This window comes from Geotrypetes seraphini, chromosome 3 (genome assembly GCF_902459505.1).
Source record: "Geotrypetes seraphini chromosome 3, aGeoSer1.1, whole genome shotgun sequence".
Classification (NCBI taxonomy): domain Eukaryota; kingdom Metazoa; phylum Chordata; class Amphibia; order Gymnophiona; family Dermophiidae; genus Geotrypetes; species Geotrypetes seraphini.
In genome coordinates this window covers 344,901,479-344,921,102 of record NC_047086.1, presented here as the reverse complement: position 1 = coordinate 344,921,102, position 19,624 = coordinate 344,901,479, and the positions used below count along the sequence as shown (strand labels likewise).

Sequence of the window (19,624 nt, the reverse complement as noted above, 5' to 3'; positions counted from 1 at the left end):
TCATGGAGTAACAGGAATTGTTTACCTGTAAGGGTAGTTCTCCATAGAATCCTTCAGTCACACAAATCCACCCTCCCTCCCGGTTGTCAGCTATACACAGAACTGAGAGAGGACAGGGTAAACTCATACTGTAACTATAAGTATAGTAGGCGGGAAAGGAGAGACACACGCACACAAGTTTTGTTTTGTTTTTTAGACTCTTCTGCGCTTGTCACTACCGGTCGGTGACGTCATGCCGTGATGTCAACCATGTGTAGCTGACCACGAAGAACTATCATTACAGGTAAGCAACTTCTATTTCCTACACGCTGCCAGCGACCTAAAGAGAACAGAAATGCTGCACAGCCTTGGAAGGGGGGGGGGGGGGAGGAAGGGGAAGAAGGGAACGAGAGAGATGCTGCCCAAAATTGTCTCTCTGGCTACACTATTGTGAAGGATTCTGGGTACGTGGTTGATATCGGAGAGGCTCCTACACTCGCACGTCGTGAACCCTGCAGGAAATACTTCCATTCCCGCAGCTCTCTATTTCCAGCTTATTTATGATATCGCCCGCAACAAGCTCCGAGGTTTTTTCCTTCACTGTCTTGCCTTCCTCCGTTACAAAACTTTTTTCCCCCCCCCATTCTCCAGCGGTCCGCCCTTCTCTGACGTAACTTCCTGTTTCCGGTAAGGCGGGACAAATCCCAAGAGAAGGAGGTTGTGTCTGGGGGAGGTTACCGAACAAGGAGAGCAGCGGGATTGGTAGTGGGCGATTTTAGGCTTTATTTTGACGGTAGGAGGGGGAGGGTATTTTTAGGAAGAGGCACTGGATCGCGGACTGCGAGGAAGGGGAAGGGTGATAGACCTCTGGTTTCCGAATGTGCTTGAAGAAGGGTGCTTGGCTTGTGAGTCTGAGGGCAGGCGAATGCGTGTGACTTGGTGGGAGTTGTGTAGGTGTCTTGTGTTTAAAAAGGGGGAGGGGGAACGCAAGCTGGAAGCTTGCAGATAATAGAAAGCATCTTTGCAGGGGCTTTTGAAAGATCCGCATAAGACCGGAAGGGGTATTAACATTAGGAAACGTGGGATCCGTCCTTTTCCTTGTTCTGTGCTTTATTCTTCTAGGAGGGGTCTGGCAGGAGAACATGGTGGGAGGCAACCAGCTGGAGAATGCCAATCCCCTGATTTACCAGCGCTCTGGGGACCGGCAGGTGACAGCTCAGGATGAAGATGAAGACATCCCAGATAAAATAGATGACCGGGAAATATTTGATATCCTTGTCCTGTGCAGCCCTAAAGCCTGTGTGAGAACCAGGAGGTATTTTCACAAAAAGGCATGAAATGTTATATTTTATGAATTGATATTCAGCCCAGTTTCTGTTTGGCTGTTATATTAATCTGATTTCACATCAGGGTTTTTCCCCCTTCCTTTCTCTTTCTGGGGGGAATGGATAAAGGCTGTATTTTCCATAGTGTACACATTCCACCTTAAATTGTGTCCAAGCACTGGCAGATCTTCAATATGTGGCTTTTAGTTTTGCTATAATAGTCAATGGAGGCTTTTCTCCAGATCAGAAATTATGACTTTGTGTTCTAGACATTGTTGTCACTGTTACAGAATATTAATAAAGTTTACCCAGGCATCCTCTGTTTCTTGATCAAGCTGCCAGAGCTGCATCAGATCTTCTGAATGGGATCTAGAGCAGTGGTTCCCAACCCTGTCCTGGAGGACCACCAGGCCAATTGGGTTTTCAGGCTAGCCCTAATGAATATGCATGAGAGAGATTTGCATATAATGGAAGTGAGAGGCATGCAAATCTGCTCCATGCATATTCATTAGGGCTATCCTGAAAACCCAATTGGCCTGGTGGTTCTCCAGGACAGGGTTGGGAACCACTGCTCTAGAGGATCCAGCTCCTTTTTCTCTGCTAGCAGTATACTGAAGTGTCCTCTGGATTCCTTTGTGGTTTTTAAAGTGGAAAATATTAGATCCAGAAGATTTGACTTCCTTTTCTTTGTGCTCCTGATCACTATAAAAGCTACAGTGATATCTGGAGGATGCTTGGATAAACTGCTGATATAACACTTGAAGAGAAGAGAATGTTCCAGTTCAATAGGTGAAATGACTCAGATACTGTGAAAAATCAATGATGATAGATAGTAACACTTTCACGTAGATTAATGCATGATGTCAAATTGTGTAATGTCAGAACAACACAGACCATACAACAAGTTAAATAGAAGGAAAAAGCCTCAGAAAAGGGCCCTCCCACCTCCCTAGACAGTAGGGCTAATTTCCCTATACAGCAGTGGTTCCCAAACCTGTCCTGGGGGACTCCTAGCCAGTCAGGTTTTCAAGATATCCCTAATGAATATGCATGAGAGAGATTTGCATACCTGTCACTTCCATTATATGCAAATCTCTCTCATGCATATTCATTAGGGATATCTTGAAAACCTGACTGGCTGGGGGTCCCCCAGGACAGGTTTGGGAACCACTGCTATACAGGGAGTCCCCGAGTTACAGACAATCGATTTTAAGTACGACTCGTACCTAAGAATGAGATTGCGGCTTCATTTGATTTCACAGAGCAGTATTTCCAGTGGCATAGATTCCTACATTTCTTCGGTAGCAGATTTAGGAATGATGCAAGGACACATTAAGAACAGTGTGTGGTTGTGCATGCTGTACCTTAGTGCAGGAGTGTCAAATGTCAGTCCTCGAGGGCTGCAATCTAGTTGGGTTTTCAGGATTTCCCCAGTGAATATGCATGAGATCTATTAGCATACAATGAAAGCAGTGCATGCAAATAGATCTCATGCATATACAGTGGGGAAATCCTGAAAACCCAGCTGGATTGCGGCCCTCGAGGACAGACATTTGACACCCCTGCCTTAGAGGGAACACTGGACTGGGGACAGTTGGCCCTTTTATCAGCTGGGAACAGAGATAAGCAGCAAGAATCTTAAAATCTACAGGTTCTAAGTTGCGTACAAATCCACCTTAACAGCTTTAAAAATGTAACTCATTCTTAACTCAGGGACTGCCTGTAGCCACGTGCTGCTGCAGAAGGAATCCACTCCGGATTTTTCACTCTGCCTCTGTTATACTTCACTGGGCTCTCTAGCTCCACCTTCAGTTCTTTCCTTCTGCATGCGTGCCTGGAGGAGTGTTTGTTCTGCTCTTCCCATTTTATTTTTTAATTTGATATAATTTGTCCCCTTTTCGGGTATTTCTTAGTGCTTGGAGCAAATCTGAAGCTCTGCTTGCTTAAGAATTCACAGACTTCTGTCTGCAACTGACATGGGGACAAATATTTCCCCGTCCCTTCCCACAAGTTTTGTTGCTGTCTCTGTCCCTGTCCTGCCCCATTCTTGTAAGCTCTGCCTTAACCGCACAAAACTCGAACACTTATGATTTTAAAGTGTTTGAGGCTTGTGCAGATGAGAACAGAGCTTTCAGGAATGGAGCAGGGACAGGAAAAGAAGTTGCTGGGACAGGACAGGAAAAATTAGTCCCTGTGTCATTCTCTATCTTGCATTCTTGCTTAGAATTGGCAGTCAAATTTTGGGCCCCTTTTACAAAGCTGCGGAAGCAATGCTGCCATTGTAAATGCACTGAAGTCCATAGGAATTGAATAGGCTTCGGTGCACTTACCTCAACAGCATCGCTATGACGGCTTTGTAAAAGGGGCCCTTTATCTCTTTCTCAAATAATCACTACACTAGGAGTGCATTGTGACAGCAATTTAAGTTTTAAACAGATCAGTCATGTTGTCATAGTTTGTTTCTATCATTTACGAATGCTGTGTCAGTTAAAGCCCATTTTGACTTGAAGAAAATCTCATAAAACTTTTTCACACTTTAATTGTTAGTAGATTGGATTATTATAATTCTTTTTTTGTCAGGATCTAGTAAAACTAGCATTTGCAGCTGATGCAGAATATTACTGGAGCCAATAGCATATTATTCCAGTTCTTTACCACCTGCATTGGTTACCAATTTCCAATTGTATTGACTTTAAGTTTTATGTTTGGTTTTTAAAATTTTGAATTTGAATCAACCTGAATATTTGTCACAAATCTTATTAAGTATGTTTTTTTTAAGGTTGTAGCACTCTTTTCAAAGAAATCTGCCTCAGTTACCTGGTCTACAGGAAGTTAGACTGTTATCTATTAGAAAAAGAGAACGTTTTCTTATGCAAGCTCAGCACTTTGGAATCTTTAGCTGGACAATTTTTCTCTTGATCTTTCTTATTATGCTTTTCAGAAATTGGTAAAAAGAATTATCTTTCAGCAATACAGTAGAATCTTAGTTATCCAGTATCCTTGAGGAAAGGCCTCGCCAGTTGCTGCGAGCAACCTGTTTTGAGGCTGCTTCCTACTGACTGGCTACACTTGGGTAAGGAAGGGAGAGAAGGAGGGAAGGAGCAAGGGAGCTTGCAGCTCTGAATCACCGCCTGCTTCTGCCACTTCGGGGCTGGAGGGAGGGAGAATTTTTGGCTCAGGACACTGCCGCTGGTACTTCAAGGGACTTTTTTTTTTACATAGGTGATTTTTTTGCCGGCTGTATAAGAGTCCTGGTTAGTCGAGACTACTGTATTATGTGAATGTTTAGAACATTTTATTATTATTGTAAAAATTGTGGTCAAGTTTAGGTTATATTACTTGATGATGCTGTTGTCATTTTATGATTTGATTAGAGATTGTTTTGTACACTACCTAATACCTATGTCAGTGGTAGTATATCAAGCTGGTCCAATTGGGGGAATAGCAAATATCACCATAAAGCTGGTGGTAATGTCTGCTGTATACATATATGTAATGTAATGTAATTTATTTCTTATATACCGCTACATCCGTTAGGTTCTAAGCGGTTTACAGAGAATATACATTAAGATTAGAAATAAGAAAGGTACTTGAAAAATTCCCTTACTGTCCCGAAGGCTCACAATCTAACTATACATATATTCAGCACAATTTCCTATCTTTACAGTCAATATATAGATTTTTTTTTTTTTAGGCAGCAGTTAGTATTTTTTTTTTTTTAATGCAATCACTGTCATTATTGACTATTGACTCAACCAAGATTTTGTGTTTTGCTCCTTCCTGTGTGGAGTTTTAGGATTTCAGAGATGTCCATGGAAGCAGCAATAGAAAAGTTCCCCACTAGAATCTTCTGATTTTGTCTGAGGATTACATTTTAAACTTTCTTAACTTTTCTTTTGAATGTCAGTTTCCTAATCCCGAGAGTTGCATCTTTGATATTGCAGAATTACTTTTTATTTTAATTATAAATTGCTTTGTTATCCAGGGGTAAAGGAGGCATATCTGATAACAAATACAAATCCTATGCATGCTGTAAGAGACATTGTAGTACTTAATAATGCTGCTCATTCTCCATTTTGCCAATTGCTGTTATTGATTTTCCTTTACATTCCACATCTCATTCGTTCAATCAACGATCCAGAGCATCCTCTTAGTTTGGAAGAATTAAATGTTGTTGAACAAGTTAGAGTAAAAGTAAGTTGTGTGTGTTTTACTTTCTTAACTTCAGTTTCTAAAGACCTCAATTCCCTAATGGATGTAAGTTTATGTGGTATGTAGTATAATATACTTGGGGCACCAAAAGATTGTGGTATTCAACAATAGTAAAGTGAGAAATTAGAAGGTAGTTGATGTAATTGAATGCTCCCCTGTTAGTCGTTTTCTGTTTCGCTGAGGATAAAAGGACGTGTCTTTCTTGTGCAATTTGGCAGGTGAATGATGATGAAAGTACAGTGGCAGTGGAGTTCACTCCCACGATTCCTCACTGCAGTATGGCTACACTAATTGGCCTCTCTATAAAAGTGAAACTGCTACGATCTCTGCCGGAAAGATTTAAGGTGAGAGGGTTCTAAACAGCAGAATCTGCCTTTTTATAATGTCAGTCATTCTGTTGCATCCTGCATATATTTTGTATATGCAGGATGCAACATCCTTGCTCCCACCGTCTCTATCAGCCGATGCCCTCGCAAATTTCTTTAATGAAAAGGTTACCACCCTAAGATCCTCCTTCCCACCCACAGTCTCCTACAATTCCCTGACCTCTACTGACCTCAACCCTACCTTACCTACATCCACCCCCATTCCCGCCGACAGATCTTGGACCGTCTTCGAGCCTGTTTCCGAATCGCAAGTCTCCAAACTCTGCCTCAAACTAAAAACCTGCAAGTGCACTCTGGATCCTTTCCCCTCCTATCTATTCGAGAATATCCCTACACAGGCCATCGCTTCCCTCACCGAACTCATAAACTCTGCCCTAACATCGGGCCTTTTCTCCCCCAACATGGGACACATTTCATTGACTCCTCTACTGAAAAAGGCCGAACTTGACCCCTCCATGCCATCAAACTACCGCCCTATAGCAAATATCCCTCTCCTAACCAAGTTATTAGAATCCATCATATCCACCCAACTCTCATCCTACCTAGAAAGATTCTCTATTCTCCTACCCCACCAATTCGGCTTCAGACCTAACTTTAGCACCGAATCCCTCTTGGCCTCACTAATCTCTAAGATGCAAAATCTCCATTCTCGCAACAAATTTGCTGTTCTCCTACAATTCGACCTCTCCGCAGCCTTCGACGTCGTCCACCACGACATCCTAATCTTCCAACTCTCCGAAATAGGCATAAGCTCCACAGTCCTAGATTGGTTCTCGAAATTCCTACGCTTCCGCTCCTACACCGTTAACACAAACGGTACCTCTTCCCCCCCCTGGAATCCGAAATGTGGAGTCCCGCAAGGCTCACCCCTCTCCCCTATCCTTTTCAACATCTACATGTCCTCTCTGAAACTCCTCCATCTATCCCCCCTAGAAACTCTCTACTCCTACGCTGATGACATCCTCATCCTCCTCGAGACCGACTCGAACCTCTCAAACCTTGCTGATAACATATCCACATGTATAACGAATCTCCAATCCTGGGCCCAATCTGTACAAATGAAACTGAATGAGTCCAAAACAAAACTACTTTGGCTCGGCCCAATTTTAGATCATTTACCCACCTCCATCCCACTACCATCCGGCCCCACTCTTCAGCTTGAGTTTTCAAGCAAAGTCCTAGGCATCGTCATAGACTCCTCTCTCTCCTTCAATGATCACCTCAACTCCCTGGTAAAAAAATGCTTCTTTAGCCTTCATATGCTGAGGAGAGTGAGATCCTGCTTTCATCATTCTCACTTCGCCGTCCTCGTACAGTCTATCATCCTTTCTAGACTGGACTACTGTAACTCCATCTACATAAGCCTAACTAAGAAAAACCTCCATAGACTTCAGCTAATTCAGAACGCCGCGGCCAAGCTTATTTTCGCAAAAGGCAAGTTCGATCACGTCTCCCCACTCCTCTCCAAGCTTCACTGGCTCCCAGTATACTCCAGAGTCCTCTATAAATGTGCCTGCTTAGCCTTCAAGATCCTACATGGCGTCCTTCCTCCCGTTATCCCACTCTTTTGGAACTCCTCAAACCCACACCCCACTAGACCCTCACAAAAACTGAAACTGTCTTTCCCCTCTATAAAAGGTATATCCCGCGCAGGAAAACTTGGAACATCCCTCCCCTTTAGAACCACAGAACTCTGGAACAACCTCTCACCCCCGCTCAGAAATTCAAGCTCCTTCCAATCCTTCCGCAAACACTTGAAAACTTGGCTCTTTTCAAAAATCTAATTACCTCCCGTTCTCTAGCATCCGGTCCCTCTCTATCTTCTTAGTCCCTCTCCTTTATCCCTTCATTGTAGTTCCTTTCCTCTTAACTTCTGTAAACCGTGCCGAGCTCTGCACTTGCGGAGATGGCGCGGTATACAAACCTAAGATTTAGTTTAGTTTAGTTTAGTTTAGTTTAGTGCACAGGCCTAGGAGATAGGAATACCCTTATGATTAATCGGGCCTAGGCAAGGTTCCATTTTTTTTTTTTTTTTCTTTTTGTTTGATGGCCTTGGATGAACCTTCAATCTTTGGTACCACAGCATTGTGTTTGATGAAGGCAAACTATTATTGATGTATAGTAAAGCAAATGAATGAATATAAACTTATTGATTTGTAATAGAATAAAAAAAGTCCTTCAGTCCTGTAGCAGTTTTTGTTTGCAATCCCTTCAGATTAGCTAATATTTAGGTGACTTGGTTATGGCCACAAAGAAAATGTGAAAGTTACTTTTTTCTGCAGAGATTAACTGTAGTCTTGATTTCAGGTGGATGTTCATATAACACCAGGGACACATGCTTCAGAACATGCAGGTAAGCATATCAAGGACACCAGTACATGGACCAATAGCAGTTTTGACTCGGTCAGAGTGGTCAAGTCTGGTGTGTAGTACAATATAGGCAACTAATTGAATTATAGTGAGCATAGTGAAAATATTGTCAGAATAAAATTGAGTAATCCCATCACAGTTCTGATTTGGTGAGTTGAAGGATGCACTTACATTTGTGTGTTGAAGGGTACTCGTCAAAGGGACTTTTTTTTTTAGGAGATCCTAGCAGGAGGATGGAAACAAAACATGTCTGTTGATGTATTATGTTGGACAAGAGTAGTTGGGAGCTAAGGCCGATGCAGGACGATACAATGAAACCTTCTGCTCAATGTGTGGCGGTGGCCAAAAAAGCAAACAGGATGCTAGGAATTACAGTGGTGCCTCGCACAGCGAACGCCTCGCACAGCGAACGCTGCGCACAACGAACTTTATGTCTTGATTCGTACAACGGACTTCGTTTCACACAACGAAGTCCGGGGTTCCTGCGGGGTTGGATCGCAGCGGGGTTGGTCGAGCCGCGAGGGTAGTCTCCTTCTCCTTACCTGCCCTGTCGCAGCACACAGCCGAACGGAAATCTTCCCGATGTCAGCGCTGACGTCGGAGGGAGGGCTTAAGCAAAGCCCTCCCTTCCTCCGACGTCAGCGCTGACATCAGGAAGACTTCCGTTCGGCTGTGTGCGGCTGCGGCAGGGCAGGTAGGAAGAAGGCAATGGCGAACGAAAGACGGGGGAGGGGGCGGTCCGCCCCGAAGAATGTGCACAGCTGGTCAGGTCCCCCGATCGACCGACAACAGGCCCGGCCGACAAACCTCCCTGCCCTGTAGCCGCGAATCTAAATTACCTCTTACAGCAGCTTCAATACTCCAGCTGCTGTAAGAAGGTAATTTAGATTCGCGGCTACAGGACAGGGAGATTTGTCCGACCGGGCCTGTTCTGTTGTCGGTCGGGTGCAAAAGCGCCACAAAGGTGGAGGCAGGGAGGGAGGAAAGGTGGAGTGGAGAAGAAAAGACGCTTAAGGGGGGAGAAGGCCGCTGAAAGCACATGTTGGAGCAGGGGATGAGAGGGAGGGAGAGAAGGGGAAATATTGGACAAGGGCAGAAGGGATGCTAAATCATAGGGTGACAGGCAGAGAGAACAACAGGAAAAAGAGTGGAAGCAATCTTGAACCCTGAGGGTGAGGGCAGAGAGAGGTGGTGAGATGATTGATCATGGGGAGAGGGACAAAAGGGAATAGAGATGGGATAGGAAGATAGTGGAAGTAAAAGGACAGGGAGATGTATGTTTTTAGATGTATCTAAATAAAAATAATAACAAAAAATTTATCTTTTTTATGTCATCTTAGCATATTTTATGCTGCAGAACGAATTATTTTTTTTTACATGTATTCCTATGGGAAAACGCGTTTCACATAACGAACGTTTCACATAACAAACTTGCTCCTGGAACCAATTAAGTTCGTTGTGTGAGGCACCACTGTATTAGAAAAGGGGTGGTTAACAAGACTAAGAATGTCATGCCTTGAACTGAAAGGTAGTGGCGGAATAGAAGACATTAATGTAATGTAATAATGCCCCTTTATCACTTCATGGTGTGATCTCATCTAGAGTATTGCGTTTAATTTTGGTCTCCTTATCTCAAGAAAGATATAGCGGCGCTAGAAAAGGTTCAAAGAAGAGCAACCAAGATGGTAAAGGGAATGGAACTCCTCTCGTATGAGTAAAGACTAAAATGGTTAGGGCTCTTCAGCTTGGAAAAGAGACGGCTGAGGGGAGATATGATTGAAGTCTACAAAATCCTGAGTGGAGTAGAACGGGTACAAGTGGATCGATTTTTCATTCCGTCAAAAATTACAAAGACTAGGGGACGCTCGATGAAGTTACAAAGAAATACTTTTAAAACTAATAGGAGGAAATTTTTTTTCACTCAGAAACATAGAAACATAGAAGATGACAGCAGAAAAGGGCTACAGCCCATCAAGTCTGCCCACTCTGCTTACCCACCCCCTGTCTATGCCCTAATGACCCAATTTCCTTATCTTGACCCTCGTAGGGATCCCACATGGGTATCCCATTTATTCTTAAAGTCTGGCACGCTGTCTGCCTCGATCACCTGCACTGGAAGCTTGTTCCAATGATCAACCACTCTCTCTGTGAAGAAATACTTTCTGGTGTCGCCATGAAATTTTCCGCCCCTGAGTTTGAGCGGGTGCCCTTTTGTGGCCGAGGGTCCCTTGAGAAAGAAAATATCATCTTCCACTTCGACACGTCCCGTGAGGTACTTAAATGTTTCGATCATGTCTCCCCTCTTCCTACGTTCCTCAAGAGTGTAGAGCTGCAATTTGTTCAGTCTCTCTTCGTACGAGAGACCCTTGAGCCCCGAGATCATCCTGGTGGCTGTCCGTTGAACCGATTCAATTCTGCGCACATCTTTACTGTAATGTGGCCTCCAGAATTGCACACAGTACTCCAGATGAAGTCTCACCATGGCCCTGTACAACGGCATTATGACTTCAGGCTTTCGGCTGACGAAACTTCTATTGATACAACCCAATATCTGCCTTGCCTTAGATGAAGCCTTCTCCACTTGATTGGCAGTTTTCATGTCTGCACTGATGATTACTCCTAAATCTCGTTCTGCTGAAGTCCTAGTTAAAGTTTCTCCGTTCAAGAAGTACATCCTGCATGGATTTCCGCTTCCGAGGTGCATGACCTTACATTTCTTAGCATTGAAGCCTAGCTGCCAGGTTGAGGACCAACTTTCCAATGTAAGCAGGTCCTGCGCCATATAATTCTGTAAATTGCATTCACTTACTATATTACATAGTTTGGCGTCATCGGCGAATAGTGTTATTTTACCTTGAAGCCCTTGAGTCAGATCCCCTATGAATATGTTGAAAAGGAGTGGACCCAGGACCGAGCCCTGCGGCACTCCACTGGTCACCTCCGAGAATAGGTAAGCTCTGGAACGCATTGCCAGAGGTTGTGGTAAGAGCGGATAGCATAGCTGGTTTTAAGAAAGGTTTGGACAAGTTCCTGGAGGAAAAGTCCATAGTCTGTTATTGAGAGAGACATGGAGGAAGCATGGAATATTGCTACTCCTTGGGTTTGGCCAGGTATTTGTGACCTGGATTGGCCACCGTGAGAACGGGCTAATGGGCTTGATGGACCATTGGTCTGACCCAGTAAGGCTGTTCTTATGTTCATCTGTCCTTTGGATGCCCAGTCTTCCTGCATTTTTTCACAATCTGCATGCATTTTAACAACTTTGAAGTTTAGTGTCATCTGCAAATTTAATCACCTCACTTGTTCCAATTTCCAGTACAGTTCCCTTGGCACTCCACTATTCACCCTCCTCAATCGAAAAAAAATGGCCATATAACCCTACCCTCTGTTATCTGTCCAATAACCAGTTCCTAATTCACAAGGCTCCTATCCTTTTCTCAGGAGTCTCTCATGAAGAACTTTTTCAAAAGCTTTCTGAAAGTTTAGATATACTATGTCAACTGGCTCTCCTTTATCCACATGTTTATTCACACATTCAAAGAAATGCAGCAGATTGGTGAGGCAAGATCTCTCTTGGCTGAACCCATGCTGATTTTGTGCCATTAAAGAACGTTTTCCATAATTTTATTCTTTACCGCAGTTTATCGCTGTTCTCCGTTCTTATGTAATTCTCTAGTCAGACAAATGGTCCATTTAGCCCGTCCTGATGGTGGCCAATCCAGGTCACAAGTACCTGGCAAAACCCATATAGTAGCAACATTCCATGCTATTGATCCAAGACAAGCTGTGGCTTTCCCCATGTCTGTCTCCAAAGCAGACTATGGGCTTTTCCTCCATGAACTTGTCCAAACCTTTTTTAAAAACCAGCTACAATAACTGCTCTTACCACAAGCTCTGAAACACATTGCCGGAGGATAACTATTCTCTAGTTTTTTCTTCTTTCCTGACGTACGTTGTTGTCATCAGTTTCATGTTCCATAATTCTCCAGTCCTACAAAACCCAAATGTGTATATTATCAGAAGAGAAGGACTGCCCAGTAAGGAGGAGGAGAATCAAACACCCATACCCTTGAAGAAAGAAGGTAAACTAGTGTGGAGTGGGATGTGCATGGCTCCTTCCTCTTCCTTCTCCTCCTCATGAGCTCATAGTGGGCTCTGAGTCAGGCAATCCCTTCTCCTGCAGTAAACTCTTGGGCTCAAACTGCAGGTTTGGGGAGGGACAAGGTTGGCTCTTTTATGACACAGCCGGGGAGCATGGGGGGTGATAGTGACAGTGGCCCTATACCCCCTTTTGAAGGCCTAAGTGTGAATAAAGTACCGGCAGCCTCAAGTAGCAATTACTAGTCAGATATTACAGAATGAGATTTGAACCGCCAGCACCATATATTTTGCCACGCCTTATACAAAGGAGCTACTTGTGTGTCAACTTTATCAATATTTCACCATTTTTAGTCCCTATGACTTATACTAAGGAGCTACGTATAACCCAGAAATTACTTAGTAGCTTCTTTGCTTGCCTCCTAAGCCTTGTACTTTTAAGAGTAAATGACCAATTTGCATATACCTGTTCCACTCCTCCCATTAATGTTTAGACTTGTATCTTATCCCTCCTCTCCATCTTTTTCTTAAGATGAAGGGTCCTAACCTCTTTAGCCTCTTATTTGTTTTTTCCATCTCCTTATTTTAGTTTCCATTCTCACTACGTCTTCTAATTCTATCTTTAAGACAGTAGTCTCAAACTCAAACCCTTTGCAGGGCCACATTTAGAATTTGTAGGTACTTGGAAGGCCTCAAAAAAAATAGTTAATGTCTTATTAAAGAAGTGATAATTTTGCATGAGGTAAAACTCTTTATAGTTTATAAATACAGTGGTACCTCGGTTTACGAGTGTACCGGTTTGCGAGTGTTTTGCAAGATGAGCAAAACATTCGCAAAATTGGCACCTCGGAAACCGAGCGAGCCTCGATTTGCGAGCGCCCCCCCCTGCTAACCGGCACCCCCCCGGCCATCGGGCACCCCCCCCCCCCGCCGCGACCTGAGGTCCCCCAACCCACCCGAACCCTCTTCTTACTTCAGTGTAGCCTCCGCACCGGCACTGGCACCAGCAAGCCCTGCCGGTGCCCGAAGATCTGCCTTCTGTGCTGGGTCTTGAGCATGTGCGCATGCTCAGAACTCTCAGGCCTTGAGCATGCGCACATGCTCAAGACCCAGCATAGGAGGCAGATCTTCGGGCACCGGCAGGACTTGCTGGTGCTAGTGCCGGTGCTGGTGCGGAGGCTACACTGAAGTAAGAAGAGGGTTCGGGTGGGTTGGGGGACCTCAGGTCGCGGCGGGGGGGATGCCCGATGGTGGCGGGGGGTGCCGGATCGCGGAGGGGGAGAGGGTGTCGGTTCGCGGGGGGGGCTTTCAGGGGGAGCAATGCCGGTTCTCGTGGGGTGGAAGCAGCACTGCTGGTCTCGGGGGGGGGGAGGTGGAGGGTGGGAACCTATCAAACAAGTTTCCATTATTTCCTATGGGGAAACTCGCTTGATAAACGAGCATTTTGGATTATGAGCATGCTCCTGGAACAGATTATGCTTGTAATCCAAGGTATCACTGTACTTCCTTTTGGCTAAGTCTTAATAATAATATTGTAATTTATAGCTAAAGAGACATATGATCAAGAAACTGTTTTATTTTACTTTTGTAATTATGATAAACATACCGAAGGCCTCAAAATAGTACCTGGCAGGCTGCATGTGACACCTGGGCCGCGAGTTTGAGACTACTGCTTTAAGATATGGTGACCAGAATTGCACACAGTACTCAAGGTGCAGTCACAACTTGGAGCATTATAAAGGCGTTATAATATTCTCTGTTTTATTCTCTATGCCTTCATTAATTCCTAAAATTCTCTGCTTTCTTGGTTATTGCTGTATACTGACCAAAGGATTTCAATGTACTATCCACCATGACATCTAGATCCTTTTTCTAGATAATGACTCCTAATATAAAACCTTGCATCCTTTAGCTATAATTTGGGTTGCATTACTTTTGCACTTGTCCACATTAAATTTTAACTATCTTCTGGATGCCCAGTTTTACAACATCCATCTTCAAGTTCTTGTGAGGGTAGGTCTAAAGAATTCAGTGGACTGAATTCTTTTTTTGTTTTGTTTGTTTAAAGCAGGTGGGATGGGATTGACCACCTTAGGCAGTGATCTACTCTTTTTTTTTTTTCTCCCTTTCACCTCACCACCTCAGGGATTTTTAGCTGATAGAATGGAGCCCTTCAAGAGTGAACGCCATTAGTTTCATTCTTAGCTACCAAGTTTAATCCTTTAATTGACATTGTTGCTCAGAAGCAACATAATGTTTCTATGGTTCTTATGGGAGATCTGCATCTCCAAATGTCTGTTACTTGGCAGTGTTGCTCTCGTTCAACATCAAGTTACATAAAGCAGCCGTTTCACCATCTGCCAGTTAAAGGGTTAACAAACCTGGCAGGAAAAGCCTTTTTTCCATCTTAACAGAATGAATTAAAAAAACAACAACACAATTTAACAGTAATGGTAGGCTGTTGTACCATTTTGTCTATTTCCTTTGCTCATTGCAGTACACCAGCCTCTGTGCTTATCCCATGTATCGCCCCCATGACACATCTGTACCTTATTGGCATGACATCTATTCAGAAGTTTTATGTTGGTGTTTGAGTCAAAAGGTTTCATTCCCCCAGGGTTGTGATATGGGAGAGGATGTAATCTCTGATCACTATCTCTGGTAACAGTTTTTTGTGTGATGAAAGGTCAGGATCATACATCAGTTTTGGAAGCTCAAACTAGATTGTCACAAGGGTCTTCTTTGTCAGCTTCCCTGTTAAATATCTTTCTAAAGCCATTTATATGTTTTGTTGGGTATCTTGGGACTATCCTATAGTATTTTATGCTGTAGCCCTTTTCTGCCGTCATCTTCTATGTTTCTATATCTGGGTTTTCTTCAAAACTGAACAGCTGTATGCCAAGACTTTAAATTTACTAAGCATGTCTTTAAAATGGTAAATCAATGGATGAAAGCTAATCGACTGAAACTTAATATGAGCAAGACACAAATTATGATTCTGTCAAGTCATCCATTATCTTTCCTGAGTTCTAGGAGATTGATGGGGAAAAGATTCAGTTTGTATTTAAGATTAAAATGTTAGGAGTGATACTTTATTCACCTGATCACGCATGGTAAGTGCTGAATCCAAGTAATCAAAACAATCTTTCAAAAATTAACATTTGTAAGGAGAATGAAGGCAATGTTGACAGGAGATCATTTTTGTAGAGATATGCAGAGTACCATCATACCTCTCTTTGATTACTGCAATGGATTATTAATAGGTATACCGAAATATTATATGAAGTCCTTACAGATTATGCAGAATGTGATAGCTCGGGTATGACCACATCACACTGGCGTTGCAAATGTTGCATTGGCTTCCTATTGAATTTAGAATTTGTTAGATGATAACATCACTGTTTAATAACAAAATATGATGTCCCCTTTAGGCGTAGCTTCTTTCCATCTACATCATTTTGCCTGCCCATTATGTTCTTCGACAGCCACTTTGTTGGATGTATCATCTCATAAATTGATCCACCTTGAAGAACATAGGGCTTCAATTTTTTATGTAGTGGGTCCAATACTTTGGTCTGAGCACTGCACGATATGAAAGAGTTTTTAAGCTTGCACTAAAAACTCTATTGTTTCATTAGGCATATCATTTGTTATGAGCATGGACGATAGCAAAAGTTTCAATACTGACAGTCTCATAGGTTATGATTTTCGTATATGTGTGATGAGTCCTGTGAGTTTGTGTACTGAAATATGTTGAATTGTGATCTGCCTAGAATGCGTAGCGTGGTTTTTAGTGCCAGCCACAACGGTAACAGCTCAGACACTCATAGAAATTCTGTGAGCATCGGAACTGTTACCGCCACTGCCAGCACTAAAAACTGCACTATGCTTTTGTAAAAGGTGGGATAAGTAAAGATACATAAATACCTTATTTTTAAAATTACTTGAATAATTTCTGAAGAACCTCCTTGTGTCCTATGTCGCTGGTCACTCACCTCTAGTGATTTGACTTGAACAGACAGGCCCTGATTTTGCAAAGTGCCGTCCCAATTTTAGGCAGCTGTAGACGTTCTACAACTGTCTAATCAACCAATCGGGATGCACGTTTAAAAAAAAAATGCTCCCCAGGCAGGCCGCCTATATTGAAGGCGCCTCCGGGAGCCTAGGGAGGCCCGCAAGACGCCTAAGCTCGCCTAAGGGCCTTAGGCGAACCTAGGCGGCCCTACGCTTCTCCCTAGTAGAGGAAGAGACGCTTAAAATGTAGGCCAGCAAAATGCTGGTTTACATTGTAAGTAGACATGGCCGCTATACTTATCGCAGCAAGGGATCTCCTTGCCGCAATAAGTATAACGCCCGCGGCCGCCTGTCTGATCACCGGCACTGTCCTATGAGCCTGCTGTCCTACGGTGCCTACGAGCCTGGGCCAATCACACCTTAGGGTTAGTGGGGATGGGCGGACCCGCTATGCCTAAAGCCTGATTGGTCCAGGCTTCTAGAGCCTGGGCCAATCAGACCTTAGACTTAGCGGGGATGGGCCGGGAAGGGGCGGGCCCGTCTCATTTCAACGAGGTGAGCCTATCGGCTGGACGGTAGCAAGACCCGTCCAGCCGACCAACATTTAAAGGTTAGTTGGGGAGGGAGGTTAGTTGGGGGGGAGGTCGTTAGCATGGGGGGTCCAGAGGGGGTCCGGCTTTCCGGCAGGAGGAGTTGTGCACCCTCCTGCTGGCGATTACGAGTTTGGGGGGGTGTTTCGGCAGGAGGAGTTGAGCACCCTCCTGCTGGCGTTTGGACAGGCGGCCGCTATACTTATCCCTTGCTGCGATAAGTGTAGCGGCCGCGTCTACTCATTAACCTGATTCTCTAACAGGCATCTGTAACATGGACGCCGGTTACAGAATCGGGGTTAGTGTAGGCCCGATTCTGTATAGGACACCTCTCCCGGGGGTCCTATACAGAATCAGGGCCACAATGTCTACCCCTTCATGGTACTGAAATGCATATCGCTATTTTAGATTTAAGTTAATTTAATTTAATTAGTGTTTTTTTAAACTTTCCCTTTCAGTAAATAAACAGCTCGCAGACAAGGAACGAGTTGCAGCTGCTTTAGAGAACTCTCACCTATTAGAAGTTGTCAACCAGTGTTTGTCTGCTCGATCCTAATGAAGTGGATGGGTGTTGGTCTTTTCTTTAAGGGATGGATTTTTGTTTCTCTTTGTAAGTGATGACAGTTAATATTATGTACTTGCGATTATGCATTTTTAAAATCTGCATTTAAAAATCTGATGTGCTTATTGTTAATATTACGACATTTGTAGAAGACAACCTGCAAGACAGACAGCATCAAAGTGCGTCTGAAATAAAATTTCTGTAATTTAAATAATGTGATCTGAATCTGACTTTCTGATCTGTATTTTATATATTTGTGCTTGCCATATAGTTTTGTGCAAGAACTGTATTTTATTTATTAATTTCTTGATTAGCTTTACTGAAAAATCTGCTCAAGACGGTGTACAAGCACATAAATAACATGCAAACAAGTTAAACAATATATAGCTATGCCTCATATAAAATAAAAAATTGTTGGAAAACATATATGTGACTCCACAAACCACATCTATTTGGCTTTTTGTATTTGATTGACCCTCCCAAATAATAATTTCATTATCTACTCTACAGGCTCACTAACAGAGGTGCAATTTACATTCAGTGCACAGTGTAATAGAAGATTCAGTTGTATACCACATATTCAGATCCTGCAGTATGGCAATGGAATACAAAACTCAGGATTTATATCTATGTTGCCATCAGATGTTACAAAGTGTGTCATTTCGCTGCATACAGAATGCCACAAAGAATTTCCTGAATGCCTAGTTTAAATGTTGCAGGTTCTACTGCATATGTTTGGTCTGGAAAAAATGAATTTTCCCATCTAGGTACCAACCAAGACTAACTCTGATAGCGGAGAACATGCTCAGGATGGATGGTGTGTAGCCGTAGGTAGGAAAAATTGGATCCTTTTAGAGGTAGTGATTTCTTGTACAACCCCATTCTATTCCTGAACTCTCAGGTAGTCAATCCCTTCTTGTGAAAACTCTTGTAGGAAGCTTCATTTGCATACTTTTGCTCCTCCTCTCTTACCTGCCCTCAGTTGTCTTCCTGCAAGCGAGACAGTAGGAGTTTGTCTTATCTGCTCATGTTTCTTTTGCTTTAAATTGCTGCTAATTTTGCGTGGATTATTTTCATGCTGCAGAGGACCCCCTTGGGGGACAACTCTGGCTGCAGGAGACCACACACTCTGAGGTAGAGGGTCTGCTTCTAAGGAGGTTGGCTGCTTTGCAGTGCACCCCTTAGCCTGCTGTCACAGATTGGGAGCTCAGGGACAGTTCCCTTGGGAGCATAGCTCGCCCCAGGTTCGTCCGCTAGTGGTTTTGAGTGCAGGCTGCATAGCTCCATGGCGGTTTATTGAGAGTTGGGGCCGACTGCGTTCCACCACCAACACCCCCCACCCCCACCCCCGTTTTTGCCTGCAGGCACCAGAGGGGGGTCAAGGTCTCCGGCTGGGATTGACCTGAGAGGCAGTCTGAAGAAACGGGCAGTCCAATTTCCAGGTTTGTTGAGGCAGAGGATCTCCATATAAGCTGTTTCAGCTTTTGGCTCCCAGCACACAGCATGGCACAGTGAGTAACAGGCAAACAGCCTGAAAGACGGTTTTTTTTTGGGGGGGGAGGTTTCATGGTTAGTCCTAGGTCCCCCCAACATGATTTCTAAAATTGCTGTTTTTTATTTTTCGTTGTGGCTTCCTTGGGCTGTTTTTGGTTCTAAAATTGCTGCCATGGTAGCCATCTTGGAATTCCTGATTTAAAATAAAAAGCTTATTTCTGCCTTAAAGCAGCCAAGTTGAACCCATGGCTAGCCCAAATGATACTCGAGGCCCCCACTTACCTTGCCTTCAGAAAACTACTCAAAACTTACCTATTCAGCAAACACGACCCTTAATTATCCCCTCACCCCACATAACACCTGCCCACCCCTGCTCCCCTCCTTCTTCACTAGACCTTACCTTCTTTCCCTTTTTTCCTACTCTCTACTTCCCTTGTCTAGTTCGATCAAAGCTGCCATTTCTGATAAATTGTTGTAAATCTACCCTTCATTGCAAACTGTTGTAAATTTGCTAATTGATGTAAACCGCCTAGAACTCGCTGGGTATGGCGGTATATAAGAATAAAGTTATTATTATTATTATTAAAAAACCTT

At 43.6% G+C, this 19,624-nt stretch overlaps 1 protein-coding gene across 4 annotated transcripts; it reads left to right on the top strand.

Moving 5' to 3' along the window:
- Positions 1-264: 264 nt before the first annotated feature.
- CIAO2B (cytosolic iron-sulfur assembly component 2B) lies at positions 265-17,960 on the top strand. Of its 4 annotated transcripts, none has more exons than XM_033939682.1 (6): positions 265-283; positions 1,102-1,248; positions 5,419-5,498; positions 5,735-5,860; positions 8,210-8,255; positions 17,433-17,960. In XM_033939682.1, exons 2-6 carry the CDS (start codon positions 1,122-1,124, stop codon positions 17,528-17,530), a joined length of 477 nt encoding a protein of 158 aa, XP_033795573.1. In that variant the 5' UTR covers positions 265-283; positions 1,102-1,121; the 3' UTR covers positions 17,531-17,960. The 4 variants fall into 4 exon arrangements, with proteins under 4 accessions (XP_033795573.1, XP_033795571.1, XP_033795570.1 ...); XM_033939680.1 differs by lacking the exon at positions 265-283 and adding an exon at positions 672-741; XM_033939679.1 differs by lacking the exon at positions 265-283 and adding an exon at positions 748-884.
- Positions 17,961-19,624: the final 1,664 nt, after the last annotated feature.